The following is a 14,969-nucleotide window of genomic DNA, read 5'->3' as shown; positions in this document are numbered from 1 at the left end:
TCTGCCTCCCGGGTTCACGCCATTCTCCTGCCTCAGCCTCCCATGTAGCTGGGACTACAGGCGCCCGCCACCTCGCCCGGCTAGTTTTCTGTATTTTTTAGTAGAGACGGGGTTTCACCGTGTTAGCCAGGATGGTCTCGATCTCCTGACCTCGTGATCCGCCCGTCTCGGCCTCCCAAAGTGCTGGGATTACAGGCTTGAGCCACCGCACCCGGCCACTATTATGGTTTATAATAAAGGATACAAATGAACAGCCAAAAGAGGCTCCTAGAGTCCCAAGTACAGGAGACTTTGTTCCTGGGGAATTGGGGTGCATAATCCTCTTGACACTGGGATGTGTTCACTAACTTGGATGATCCCCCATCATCTAGGGGTTTTTATGATGGTTTCATTACGCAAGCATGACTGATTAAGTCATGGGCCACTGTGACTGAACTCAATCTCCGGCCCCTCCACCGAGGTGAAGCCTCACTAGCCCAAACTCAAGTATAGTTGAAAGGGGTTGGTTATGAATAACCAAAGACATGCTCCCATCACTTGGGAAATTCCAAGGTCTTTATGAGTTCTGTGCCAGGAACTGGAGACAAAGATCAAACATGCATCTTTTGAGACAAGGCCTTGCTCTGTCACCCAGGCTGGAGGGCAGTGGTTCGATCAAAGCTCACTGCAGGCTGGGTGCGGTGGCTCACACATGTCATCCCAGCACTTTGGGAGGCCAAGGTGGGAGGATCATTTGAGGTCAGGAGTTCAAGACCAGCCTGACCAACATAGTGAAACCACGTCTCTACTGAAAATAGTAAAAATTAGCTGGGCGTGTTGGTGAACACCTGTAATCTCAGCTACTCGGGAGGCTGACGCAGTAGAATCACTGGAACCTGGGAGGCGGAGATTGCAGTGAGCCGAGATTGCGCCACTGCACTCCAGCCTGGGCAACAGAGTGAAACTTCATCACAAACAAACAAACAAACAAAAAAGTTCACTGTAGCCTCAACCCCCTGGGCTCAAGTGATCCTCCCACCTCAGCCTCCCAGTAGCTGGGACTACATGCATGCACCACCATGCCTGGCTAATTTTTTACTTTTTAACAGAGAACAGGGTCTTGCTATGTTGCCCAGGCTGGTCTCAAACTCCTGGGCTCAAGCAATCCTCCTGCCTTGGCCTCTCAAAGTTCTGGGATTACAGGAATGAGTCACCATGTCCAGCCATTCACTAGCTTTTCTAGGCTCCTTGATAGCAAGGCTTTGTCCATCTTATTCAGTGTTTTCTCTCTAGCAACTAGTCAAGTGTTAAGTACTCAATAAATTTAGTTTTTTTCATTTAGAGAACTCAGACAGGGTCATAAGTAAAATTGAAAAAAGACCACTGTTTTACTAAGATACACAGTATACTTCTCTTTTCAGTTCCAAGATTTAAATCCTAAAATGTGCAAAGGCCTGGTTCAAACCTATGGGTCTCAGTTTCCTCTGGTGTCATGTAAAGGGGTCAGACTAAATGATTCCCCATTCCATTAGAGTTCTAGAAGCTGCAGTCACCTAGTAGTCAGTGGTTGTTTTTTTTGACTTATCCTATGCCATCAGCTCCAAGGAAGGAGACAAAGTGGAGGTTTTATGCTTCCAACTTAAAGATCAAATGCTGATTTTCCCATGAATTCTATTTTTTCTCTCAACTCCTTTTCTCTGTTAACATTTTCTTTGTAATATCACACTGTATTCCAATACTCCATGCTGATGGCAGCTAACCATTTCAATAGGATTTTTGTTTTCAATATTCTAGATACCGGTTGGGATATAACACCAGTGATTCTCAATCTCTTGTGCACCCAGTCACCTGACGGATATATACATACATTCATCAATAACTTTGACTCAGCTTAGGGGATAGAAGGACACACTTGTAGAAAATTCTCCAGTGTTTTTGTCACTTACATTCATACCCTGTTGAGAATCACTGGTGTAAGTTATTCAGCCACATCCCCCAGCTACTGAAGCCATAAAACATATGGAACAAAGGATTGCCAAGAAACCACTTTTTACCTGATATGATTTTTGTTGAACAGCAAGAATTAATGCAGTCTTCTTGAGTTGAAGTATATATGGGCTCATTGCCTCTGATTCCCTTAGAAAGAGATGACTGGATGTCAATGACAACATCTTCTAGACTCTTGTTGAGGCAATTCTGACTAGCAGACAGCCTCAGTGTCAGGAAGCAAATTATTACCAAAGTGTAGGTCAAGCTCCCTCTTCCCCTGAAGAACATTTTAAATTTCAGTTTAGTTTTGGTCTTCAAAGGTCAAGGATAATCCTCCCACTGGTCTTAGTTTGCTTTAAGAAGGTTGCACAGATGATGAAATTTCTCTCTAGAACAAAAATGGAAAATCATCAATGAGTTTTGTTTCTTTAACAAACAAGGAAGAAACATTTCATTTCCTTAAACTCAATGAAAAGGATCCACATACAATTTAGAGAAGAAAAGAAACAAGTACTTTTTGTTTCACTTTTAGTAAATTTAAGACTTTTCGTTAAACATTTGGCAAATAACTAATAAGCATAAACAAACATACTACCTCATCAATGCTTAAAGGCTGACACTGCTTATGAAGGAACAGGTATAGACAGTAGGCCTGCCTCGGAATTCTACAATCCTTCCCTCTTCTAACTCAGAGCAGAGAGGGCACACAGTTCTAGTCATTGATGAAGCAGTAGTAATAGGTTTAAGCATATTTCCTTTCTCAGTAATAACAATCAGCATTTTAAAATCATCTACTAGGGGCTAGGCATGGTAGCTCATGCCTGCAATCCCAGCACTTTGGAAGGCTGAGGTGGGTGGATTGCTTGAGCTCAGGAGTTCGAAACCAGCCTGGGCAACACGGTGAAACCCCGTCTCTACTAAAAATACAAAAAGTTAGCTGGGTATGGTGGCGCATGCCTGTCGTTCCAGCAACTTGGGAGGGTGAGGTGGGAGGATTGCTGGAGCCCAGGAAATTGAGGCTGCAGTGAGCTGTGATTACACCACTGCACTCCAGCCTGGGTGACAAAGCAAGACCGTGTCTCAAAAAAAACTTAACAAAAATAGGTGATAGTATACTAAGTGGTAGACATTATGCTAAGGAATTTACTACTCTTTTGAATTGTTACTCTTTAATTAATTATTACCATCTTTAATCTTTATACCAACTGTAATGGCTAATACTGAGTATCAACTTGATTGGATTGAAGGATACAAAGTATCGATCCTGAGTGTGTCTGTGAGCATGTTGCCAAAGGAGATTAACATTTGAGTCAGTGGGCTGGGAAAGGCAGACCCATCCTTAATCTGGATGTGCACAACCAAATCCACTGCCAGTGCAGCTAGAATATACGCAGGCAGAAAAATGTGAAAAAGAGAGACTGGCCTAGCTTCCCGGGCTATATCTTTTTTTCTTTTTTTTGAGATGGAGTCTCGCTATCGCCAGGCAGGAGTGCAGTGGCGCGATCTCGGCTCACTGCAACTTCCGCCTCCCAGTTCAAGTGATTCTCCTGCCTTAGCCTCTCGAGTAGCTGGAACTACGGGTGCATGCCACCATGTCCAGCTAATTTTTTTGTATTTTTAGTACAGACGGGGTTTCACTGTGTTGGCCAGGATGGTCTTGTTCTCCTGACCATGATCCGCCTGCCTCAGCCTCCAAAAGTCCTGGGATTACAGGCGTGAGCCACCACACCCGGCCCCAGCCTGTATCTTTCTCCTGAGCTGGATGCTTCCTGCCTTCAAACATCAGACTCCCAGTTCTTCAGTTTTGAAACTCCTTGCTCCTCAGCCTGCAGATGGCCTATTGTGGGACCCTGTGATTGTGTGATTTAATACTTAATAAACTCCCATATATATGTGTGTGTGTGTGTGTGTGTGTGTATACAGCTCTTCCATTAGTTCTGTCCTTCTAGAGAACCCTAATACAACAACCTTGCAAAAAAGCTATTATTGGCCGGGTGCAGTGGCTCCCACCTGTAATCCCAGCACTTTGGGAGGTCGAGTCGCGCGGGTGGATCACCTGAGGTCAGGAGTTCGAGACCAGTTTGGCCAATGTGGTGAAACCCCATCTCTACTAAAATTACAAAAATTAGCTGGGTGTGGTAGCGGGTAGCTGTAATCCCAGCTACTCAGGAGGCTGAAGTGGAGGTTGCAGTGAGCCACGATCACGCCACTGCAGTCCAGCCTGGGTGACAACAGCAAAATTCCGTCTCAAAAAAAAAAAAAAAAAAAAGCTATTATTTTCCTCATTTTATAATGAGGAAACTGAGACAGTCTTTTATATTGCTGCTTCTCCTTAAGAAGTATCAAACCAGAGTTAGATAACTCTAATAATCAAATTCTAGAAATTAGCCAGTCAGCAGGAGGAATACTCTGGCTCAGTTAAAGGAAAGTTTAGGGGTAGATTTTCTTTTGACAGCCTTAAAATACAAAAGTCACACTATGTATAATGCCAACTTTATTGAGATGCTGGTTCTTTTAGGAAAAATAAATGTTAAACTGGTAAGACAATATAATAAATTATCCTCACCTATCAACCTCCACATTTGCAGAATACAAATTGTTTGCTGAATGATAGCTTAGAGGAGAATTACTACTTCTTTAACCTTTGTTTATTAACCCCTTTGATAGTCTGAGGAAGCTTTTGCAAGACGTATTTAAAAATGCATAAAATGAAATATGTAGGATTCCAAAAGAAGCCAGTTATATTGAAAGAATGTCCCTACAAAATCCTGGTGAAAGAAATCAAAAAGGAGCTAATAAACAGAGACATATTACATGTTCATGGATAAGAAGACTTTATTAAGATATCAGTGCTTCCCAACTTGAGTTACACATTAAACACAGTCTTATTCAAAAGCCCAAAGTTATTTTTTGGATATCAACCAACTGATTTTAAAATTTACATGGAAATGCAGAACAGTTCAGAACACTAGAACAGTCCAGAACACTAAGGAACAAAGTTGGAAGACTGATACTACCTGACTTCAACACTTACTGTAAAGCTACAGTAATCAAAAAAGTATAGTATTAGAAAAAGAATAGACAAATAGATCAATGGAATGGAATAGTAAACCCAGAAATAGACCCTCACAAAGACAGTCAACTGATCTTTGACAAAGGAGCAAAGGGGATTCAATGGAGAAAGGACAGTCTTTTCCAAAAATGGTATTGGAACAACTGGATATCCATTAGCAAAAATGAATAAATAAATAAATCTAGCCACATACTTTGCACCTTTTGCAAAATTTAGCTCTAAATGGATCACAGACCTAAATGTAAAATATAAAACTATAAAATTTCAGAAACTAACAGAAGAAAATCCTTGTGACCCTAGGTTAGGTGATGAGTTTTTAAATACAATACCAAAAGCACACTCTATGAAAGAAAAAAATGATGTTGGAATTCATTAAAATTAAAAACTTCCGCTCTACGAAAGATACTGTTAAAGAGAATGAACAGATAAACCACAGACTTGGAGGAAATATTTGAGTTTTTTTTTGTTTGTTTGTTTTTGAGGAAATATTTGTGAAACACGTATCTGATAAAGCAGTAGCCCACAGTCTTTCTGGCACCAGGGACCAGTTTCACAGAAGACAATTTTTCCATGGACGGGATTGTAGGGGGTATGGTTCAGGATCATTCAAGTGCATTGTATTTATTCTGCACTTTATTTCTATTATCACGTTATAATATATAATGAAATAATTATACAACTCACCATAATGTAGAATCAGTGGGAGCCCTGAGCTTGTCTTCCCGCAACTAGACGGTACCATCTGGGGGTGATGGGAGACAGTGACAGATCATCAGGGATTAGATCCTCATAAAGAGTGTGCAGCCTAGATCCCTCACATGCGCAGTTCACAATAGGGTTTGTGCTCCGAAGAGAATCTAAGGCCATCACAGATCTGACAGAGGGCGGAGCTCAGGCAGTAATGCAAGCAATGGGGAGTGGCCGTAAATATAGATGAAGCTTTGTTCTCTGGCCCACTGTTCACCCCCTGCTGTGTGGCCCATTTCCTAATAGGTACTGGTTTGTGGCCCAGGGGTTGGGGAACCCTGTGATAAAGGACTGGTATCCAAAATATACAAAGAACTCAAGTCAGCAATAAGAAAACAAACTCAACGGACAAAAGATCTGAGCAGACACCTTACCAAGGAAGATATACAGATGACAAATAAGCATATGAAAAGATATCTAACATCATATGTCATTAGGGATTGTAAATTCAAACAAGATACCACTACCCACCTATGAGAATGGCTAAAATCCAAAAAATTGGACAACACCAAATACAAGGACATAGAGCAACAGAAATTCTTGCCTGGGCGCGGTGGCTCACACCTGTAACCCCAGCATTTTGGGAGGCCAAGGTGGGCGGATCACTTGAGGTCAGGAGTTCGCAATCAGCCTGACCAACATGATGAAACCCTGTCTCTACTAAAAAAAAATACAAAAATTATCCAGGTGTGGTGGCAGGTGCCTTTAATCCTAGCTACTTGGGAGGCTGAGGCAGAAGAATCACTTGAACCCGGGACATGGGGGTTGCAGTGAGCCGAGATCGTGCCACTGCACTCCAGCCTGGGCAACAGAGTGAGACCTTATCTCAAAAAAAAAAAAAAAAAAGGAAGAAAGAAAGAAATTCTCATTCATTGCTGTTGGGGAATGCAAAATGGTACAGCCACTTTGGGAGAAGTTTGGCAGTTTCTTACCAAGCTAAATGCAGCCTTACCGAACAATTCAACAATTGTCCTCCCATGTATTCACTCAAATGAACTGAAAACTTATGTCCACACAAAAATCTGCACTAGAATATTTATAGTAGCTTTATTCATAACTGCCAAAAACTAAAAGCAACCAAGATGCCCGTCAACAGATGAATAAACAAAATGAGATACATCCATACATTGGAATATTATTCAGTAATAAAAATAAATGAACTATCAAGCCACAGAAAGACATGGAGGAATCTTAACTGCATATTCCTAAGTCAAAGAAGCCAGTGTGAAGAGATATGAATCTAACTATATGACATTCTAAAAAAGGCAAACTACAGCGGCAGTAAGAAGGTCAGTGGTCACCAGGAGAACAGGAGTGGGAGGATGAATCAGTGGAGTGCAAGGGATATTTGGGGCATTGAAACTATTCTGTATACTATTGTAATGGAGGATACATGTTATTGAACATCTGTCAAAACCCATAGAAATGTAAAACACACAGAGTGAACATTATGTGAACTATGGACTTTTAGTTTTAAAAAATGGTAAAACCAAAAAAAAAAACAAAACAAAAACCAGAAACAAACCAGTATATGGTAACAAAACACAAGTCTAATATCTTTCTTGCTGTTTGTCAAAATTCTGTATACAGTAAAATAGTAACATTTATTGCTTCTAAAATGCCAGTTTCTATGCTAAGCACTTTATACATATCATGTTATTTAATCTTTACAGATCCTATGATTATCCTCATTTTAGTTAAAACTTATAAAAAGTTGTGGGACATAATATGTGCTTCTTTACTAACCTATTAAGTAACAAGTGGTCATCTAATAACTGCCATAATTTTGACATGGTATTAAGTATAAATAATACTTTGAAATATGTGCAACAAGTCATGTGATATAAAAATATCAGCAATATTTACAGGGGCAAACCATAGCTACTGCTAATACTTACTACTGTGGCTTTTGCCTACATTCCACTTCAGAAGTCAGTGAAATAATAAATTTTTCCACCCAAGTTCACAGACATCCTGAATTCTATCCATGGATACCTTATCATGGACTCCCAGGTTAATAATTCTGGCCAAGGTACTTAATACGCTGTCATATTTTGCAAGCCTCTAGGGAATCAAGAGAAAACCAGGCCAATACTTTATTTTGAATGGATTCTAAGGTAGCCTCTTTTCAAGCGTTTGCAAAGAAACCCGAACTATGTAAGGAGATGGGGCAGGAGTTGTTTTCCGTATGCTGCATTGAGAGAAGTGTTTAAGAGTTTTATATCATTAAAGAGAATACCTCAGCAGTATTAGGTTAGTGACGTTTTCTAATCCATTATTATTTAGGCTTAAAAGGCCTGAAGTCGAGTTGAATCTTGTTGAAAGACGGGGGAAAAGGATCCAGGCGGGTGAGAGAGGATGCCCCTGAGTTTTAACGCCTGCATACAAGAGTCGCTAAAACTTACTCGCACATAACTAGTTCAAATATTGGAAATCATCTTACAGCACACTATAATTTACCAAGATGCTTATAACTGTATACACACACACACTCTACAGAGAATTAGACAATTAGCAGTTTCAATAATGAATACAATACTACAAGAAAACAGGGAACATTTTCTCTTCCTTTGAGGAAATGCATGTTGCCTACTGAGCTATTCTTCTGCCTCTCCTTCTGATGTCAACGCAGAGCCAGAGCCATTTATGGCAGGTGCCTTGAGCGCGCCTAGAGGTCGCCTTTGGAATACTGGAGCGACTCAAGGATCCTGCTCAGCCCTTATCGGCCCCAGCTGGTCCTTCGGATGCTCGGGTGTGGGTGAAGGAGCCTCGGCCCCTGGAAAAGAGGGGACCAACTCTCTCCGCAGGTGGCGACGTCGCCTGCGGCCGGTCGGGGGTGGGTATTGGGGAGACCCCTTTACCTGGAGGCGAGAGGGCCCCGGGGCCCCTGCTGCCCTCCGGGTGCGAGGACAGCTCTGTCGCGCCTGCGGGACGGACCGGCGAATCCGCGCGGGGGTCTCGGCGAGGACCGCAGGGGATGCTCCGCAGCTCCCGCACCGGCCTGGCGGGTTTTGTGGTTAGCAAGTTCCTGCTTCCGTCGCAGCGACGGAAAGTTTACCGCGGGGGAAGGGCACGTTCCTGCCCTGCAACCCGGAGCTGCTTCCCGGCAACATTAGCGCGTCCCTCCCCGCGGAGGCTCCGGGCTCCCTGCCCTAGCGCTGAGGTCCACAGGGAGGTAGCGCCCCCCAGCCCCGCGCTCCCCGCCAGCTCAGCCACACCGCTGACCCCCGGCTGGGCGCGCTGCGAGGAGTGAGTGCCTCCCTGCTGGTGGCCCGAGGGTCTGCAGGTGAGCCTTGCCTCGCGGAGGCCGGAGCCCGCGCAAACTAAAATAATTGCACGTGGTGAAAACGTCAAACAGTACAAAAATATACACAGTGACAAGTCTACTCCTCACCCCCGTGCCCCAGTCTCCTAGTCTCCCTCTGCAGAGGCAACCACTGATAGCAGTTTTTTGATGTTCAAGAGCTTACGGTGCATCCTATTGGCATAGTTCTGAGAATCCTCTCCATAATTGGAGGATGGAATCCTCAATTAAAGATGGCAATTCTTGAGTTAAATATTATGTTCAACACATACTTCAGCGAAGGTGTTTGGCTTTCTGCAGGATTTATTGTTTGTAGATAGGATAATAATGGTGAAAATGCTGGTGTCTGTAACATATATTAAAAGTGTATCCCTAACACTTAGCATAGTGCCTGGTACACAATAGGCACTCAGTAAATATTTGACTAAAATATTTTTGTTGACTGAATGAATGGAAAACAACTGCATAGGGCATAGGTTGTGGAAGTTTCTAAATTACTGCTGGCCCCATCCCCACCTCCATAAACACACAAATGCAACATTACTAAACCATTGACACAGTTTGTCATATAGTCTAACCTTTGACAGTATCTTCACCTCTGTTTGAAAGAGCTTGCAGACCTGAAGTGCTATGCAGTTGCAAGTAAGTCTAGGCCTGTACACCCAACAGCTACACCCTAGTCTTAACCAATAACTACAGGAGGATTATGTTGACTGAGAATGCTTGTGAACAAAGGTCCATTGTGTGAAACTAACTCTACTTGTAACCAAAGGATGACTCTTGAATTACAATGTTGTTAAAGCTAGGTTTGAAAGAGTTACCAAAGAAAAGGAAACTCCAGAGTAATTTCCCATTGCAGTGATTTTCCTGATGCAACAAGGGACTGATATGCAAGGGTGTTTTATCTCTACAGATGATATACACTTCAGGATTCTCGGTGTAGAGCTATCAGTTTTTGAATCTCTCTATATGGGGTAATCCATGCTAGTTACTAAGTAGACCTTTCCATTATTAGAAACTTCATATTCAGTGCTTTAATACAATGAACCTGTTTATTTTGTTTGTTTGTTTTGTGTGTTTGTTTCTTTTTAAAAGACAGAGTCTCGGAGTCTCCCTCTGTTGCCCAGGCTGGAGTGCAGCGATCTCGGCTCACTGCAACCTCTGCCTCCCTGGTTATAGTAATTCTTCTGCTTCAGACTCCCGAATAGCTGAGACTACAGGCACATGCCGCCACGCCTGGCTAATTTTTTTCTATTTTAGTAGAGACGGGGTTTCAACGTGTTGCCCAGGCTGGTCTCAAACTCCTGAGCTCAGGCAATCTGCCCGCCTTGGCCTCCTAAAGTGCTAGGATTACAGGCTTGAGCCACCGAGCCAGCCTGAACCTGTTTTCAATGAAGTGATATGTTATTTTTTCAGGTATGACAGTGAGCAAAGGATACTGATTAAAATAATGATTAAAGAAATATTTTCTATTGATATGTGTTTAATTTATAAATATCATTGATTTACTTATTCATTCATTTTTTGAGACAGGGTCTTGCTCTGTTGCCCACACTGGAGTGCAATGGCACAATCACCGCTCACTGCAGCTTTGACCACCTGGGCTCAAGTGATTCTTTTGCCTCAGTCTCTTGAGTACCTGGGACCACTGACGCACACCACCACACCCAGCTACTGTTCTTAATTTTTTTTTTTTTTTAATTTTGAGATGGAGTCTCGCTCTGTTGCCCAGGTTGGAGTGCAGTGGCACGATCTCAGCTCGCTGCAACCTCCGCCTCCCAGGTTCAAGCAATTTTCCCGTTTCAGTCTCCTGAGTAGCTGAGATTACAGGCTCATGCCACCATGCCCAGCTAATTTTTGTATTTTTAGTAGATTCAGGGTTTCACCATGTTGGTCAGGCTGGTCTTGAACTCCTGACATCAAGTGATCTGCCCACCTTGGCCTCCCAAAGTGCTGGGATTACAGGTGTGACCCACTATACCCGGTGTTTTAAATTATTTGTATAGATGAGGTCTTGCTATCTTGCCTATGCTAGTCTCAAACTCCTGGGGTCAAGCAATCCTCCTGCTTTGGCCTCCCAAGGTGCTGGGATTACAGGTGTAAGCCACTGCACCTGGATTACTTAAAAAAATAAAATAAAAAACCTTTAATTTCTGGCCTGAGTCATAACTTAGAAATTATATCCATTGTCACTTCACTTCCTGATGAGATTCTTGATACTCTTCTCTGAGGGTTAGAAGTCCCATCTATGTGGAGTTTAGATTTTTTAAAAAAGTAATCAGAAAACATGTATTACGCACCTGCAGGGGAAATTAAAGCCCAACAATACCAATGGGATCTACCTTCAGGATGTTCCTAGTTCAGAAGGAGAAAGAGTCAAGTAAATCAACGGCTGTGTAAACAATAAGTGTGATGAAGGCCAGGTGTAGCGGCTCATGCCTGTAATCCCAGCACTTTGGGAAGCCAAGGCAGGAGGATCACTGAAGCCCAGGAGTTTGAGGCCAGCCTGAGCCAACATAGCAAGACTCCATCTCTACAAAAAATAAAAATTGGCCTGGTGTGGTGGTACATGCCTATAGTTTCAGCTACTTGGGAGGCTGAGGCAGGAGGATCACCTAAGAGCCTAGGAGGTAGAGGCTGTAGTGAGCCATGATAGCACCACTGCTCTCCAGCCTGGGCACCAGAGTGAGACCTTGTCCCTGCCCTCCCCAAGAAAAGAATAAATGTTATAATAGAAGATGGCAACTAAAAAGGCTCAGAGAAGGGACATCTGATCCCAATTTCTGGGAGGAGGTGTTAGTTAATTATTGAAGAATGAAGTTATAGCAGATGAGGAAGAAAAGGCTGAATATTTCAGGAAGAGGAAAGTGCATGACCACAGGAAATTCAGCCTGTTGGGAAGATCACCAGTGTACACAGAAGAGAGAGAGAGGCTGGGGTCGGAGCAGGAAGGTTTTCATGTTAAATCTTAAACTTTATCCTAAAGGCATGGGGAGTTCTGAAGGCTTCTTGCAGGGCAGTGACAGGTCCAGAGACCTAATTAATATTCTAGAAAATTCTCTCTACCTGCCACAGGAGGGATGGATTGAAGGATGTGAGGCCAGAGGCCTCTCTTCCAAGAAACGGAAGTGATAAGGCCCTGAAATGGGCATGGAGATAGAGGAGAAATTAACAGGAGAGGCTCTCCAGGATGCAGCAATTGGTTGCATGTGGTGCTGAGAGTAAGCAGGCTTCTGGCTTGGGAGCCTGGTTGGATAGGAGTACCAGGTCATATCAAGACATGGGAAGAGGAGTCAGTCTGGAGTGGACAGAGGCATGATGAGTTTTGAAAACATGAGTCCTGGTTTTGTAACTTACTAGCTGTGTGACCAAGAATAAACCACTTAACTTTTCTGTAAAAATAGGAAAGTGTTATCTACTTTATACACAGGTCATAATATAGACCTTTTTATGCAGGTCTAACATATAGACCCGTAGACCTGTAAACTCAAAAAGGTTGTTCAATTGCTAGTTATTACATATACAATAACACAATCTGCTGCTCATGTAGAAGGGATTTAAAAGGTGCTAAAAGACATCAGTCTCAGATGTTTCCTAGCTATAAAGCTCTTCCAGCAGACTCCTTATGTTATATAAATGCTCATTTAATTTTCTTGCCACCAGACTGTAAGTACAGGGGCTGGGCCTTGTTGCATTTTTAATTCTTAGTGTGTAGCAAGTGCCTAGAACATTTCAGGTTCCCAAGAAATGTTAAGTCAGTGAAGAAAGGAATTTTATCGTCATATGTTCTTTTTCTGAATATAGCTTTATGGATATAGAATTTGCATACCATACAATTTACCCTGGTAAAGTGTACTCTACGGTGGTTTTTAATATATTCAGAGTTGTGCACTCATCATTACAATTTTAGAACATTTTCATCAATCCCAGAAAGAAACTCCATACCCAATAATAGTCAGTCTACATTTCCCTTCCACCTACGCCTCCTCGGCCTTAGGCAACACTAATATATTTCTCTCTCTGTAGTGCTTCTCCTGGACATTTCATATAAACGGAATCTACAATATGTGGTCTTTTGTGACAGGCCTTCTTCATATTGAATAATGTTGTCAAGGTTACTCTGTGTTGTAGCATGTATCAGTATTTCATCCTTCCCTTATTTTGGCTGAATAAATATTCCATTACACGGATATACCATACTTTATCCATTCATCAGTTGATGGGATAGAAGATCTTTTTAAGAATGAAATGTTTACCCAAAAGAAAGCATAAAAAACACCATCACATCAGTATGGACTGGTGTATGGAACACAAGGCAAATATACTTTTATGTGGAAAGGGGGAAATGAGAGCCAGAATGAGTTATTCTTCATTCCTCACCCCTTTTACCTCTTCTCTCACCTACTCCTCAAAGAGGAAATCTGGGAGGGGAAGCAAGGACTCTCCAAAAGGCAATGGTCTCACTGCTTAGTGGGCCCTTCCCAGTCCCATCAGCCTGGTGTGGTTTATGTAAACCTCAAGACTAGTCAGACACAACCTTTTAGCCTGCCCTGATCTCTCAGGCAGTTTTTAGTTCTATTTTCATATTCCCAGAGACCACTGTACTTAGATTCATTTGCATTTTTCTCATTGTATTGCAATGGTGAGTAGAGGAAAGAGCATCAGACAGTCCTAAATAGTTCCACCACTTACCACCTGCTGACCATGGAGGAGTCACCTACTTACGGGCTGCAGGGTTGTTGTGAAAATTAAACAAGGTAAAATAGGGGAAATTATTGTGATATAGTAGAGTGGAAGGGACTTAAAAATCATTTAGTCTACTTGACACTTCTTCTGAGACTATATTTTATGCATATAAAATCTCAAGGCATTTACTTGAATTTTTTTTTTTTTTTTTTTTTTTTTTTTTAAAGAGAGGGAGTCTCGCTCCGTCGCCCAGGCTGGAGTGCAGTGGCGCGATCTCGGCTCACTGCAAGCTCCGCCTTCCAAGTTCACGCCATTCTCCTGCCTCAGCCTCCCGAGTAGCTGGGACTACAGGCGCCCGCCATCACGTCCGGCTAAATTTTTTGGTATTTTTAGTAGAGACGGGGTTTCGCCGTGTTAGCCAGGATGGTCTCTATCTCCTGACCTCGTGATCCGCCCGCCTCGGCCTCCCAAAGTGCTGGAATTACAGGGGTGAGCCACCGCGTCTGGCCTACTTGAAATTTCTTGACGCAAACAACGTAATATAAAATGAGTTGCAAAGTTCGGAGAACTCCAGAGCCAGCTAACTCCTTGATGGCATTGCATTGCTAGGTCTACTTCCTTGCCCTGGTAAAAGTGGCAGTTTCCTTTCTGGATTACTCCCTCCTCACCTTTTGTTAGTTTCAGAGTGACTTGTTGATAACTGTCAAGGTCCCCAGAAAGCGCCTAGCCAAAAAGGTTCCTCACTTCTCTTTAAAGATGTGCACACCCTAATACATGAATCAGCACTTTCTATTTCTTAATTTTTCTCTCATTTCCAGCTGCTGCCTTCACCGCCTTCTGGTCTTTTTTTGTTTGATCGTCCACTGCTAAACTCCCAGCTCTTCAGAATTAAAAATGAACTTTGCATCCACGCTGTTGTGGGTTCGAATCCTGGGTCTATCTAGCGTCTTTTTCTCCATCTGTAAAACAGGGTTAAAAATATCTTGTTTGTAAAGTTGTTCTCACATGTGGGTACTGAAGCGCTTAATAGCGTGGGTGGTGTTTGCAAGGTGACGCAACAGGAAAGGGCTTACCCTTTTCGGCAGTTCTGGCTTCAAGGAGGTCAGGCCCTTTAAGGTGGCGTCGCCCTAAGTCGCAGGACCGGGTCTCTCCGCCCCTCCCTCGGGCCGGGGGCGCGGGGGGGGGGGGGGC

General features: G+C 42.9%; 1 protein-coding gene across 2 annotated transcripts in view; it reads right to left on the bottom strand.

The window, feature by feature from the left end:
• MANSC1 (MANSC domain containing 1) overlaps positions 1-9,117 on the bottom strand; it is a 22,854-nt gene extending 13,737 nt beyond the window's left edge. Inside the window, exons 1-3 of one of the 2 annotated variants that reach the window (XM_017864569.1) lie at positions 8,650-8,979; positions 5,726-5,783; positions 2,034-2,356 (exon numbers count right to left, since the gene is read on the bottom strand). In XM_017864569.1, the coding sequence (XP_017720058.1) occupies positions 2,034-2,256 (223 nt within the window). In that variant the 5' untranslated portion in view covers positions 2,257-2,356; positions 5,726-5,783; positions 8,650-8,979. Of the gene's footprint in view, positions 1-2,033; positions 2,357-5,725; positions 5,784-8,649 lie in introns of both variants that reach the window. The other variant, XM_017864568.1, reaches the window with a different exon arrangement.
• Between the last annotated feature and the right edge of the window lie 5,852 nt (positions 9,118-14,969).

Source organism: Rhinopithecus bieti, unplaced genomic scaffold (genome assembly GCF_001698545.2).
Source record: "Rhinopithecus bieti isolate Rb0 unplaced genomic scaffold, ASM169854v2 scaffold_76074, whole genome shotgun sequence".
In the NCBI taxonomy this organism is placed as follows: domain Eukaryota; kingdom Metazoa; phylum Chordata; class Mammalia; order Primates; family Cercopithecidae; genus Rhinopithecus; species Rhinopithecus bieti.
Note: the sequence above shows the minus strand (reverse complement) of the source record. Positions and strands in the feature narration are given on the sequence as shown.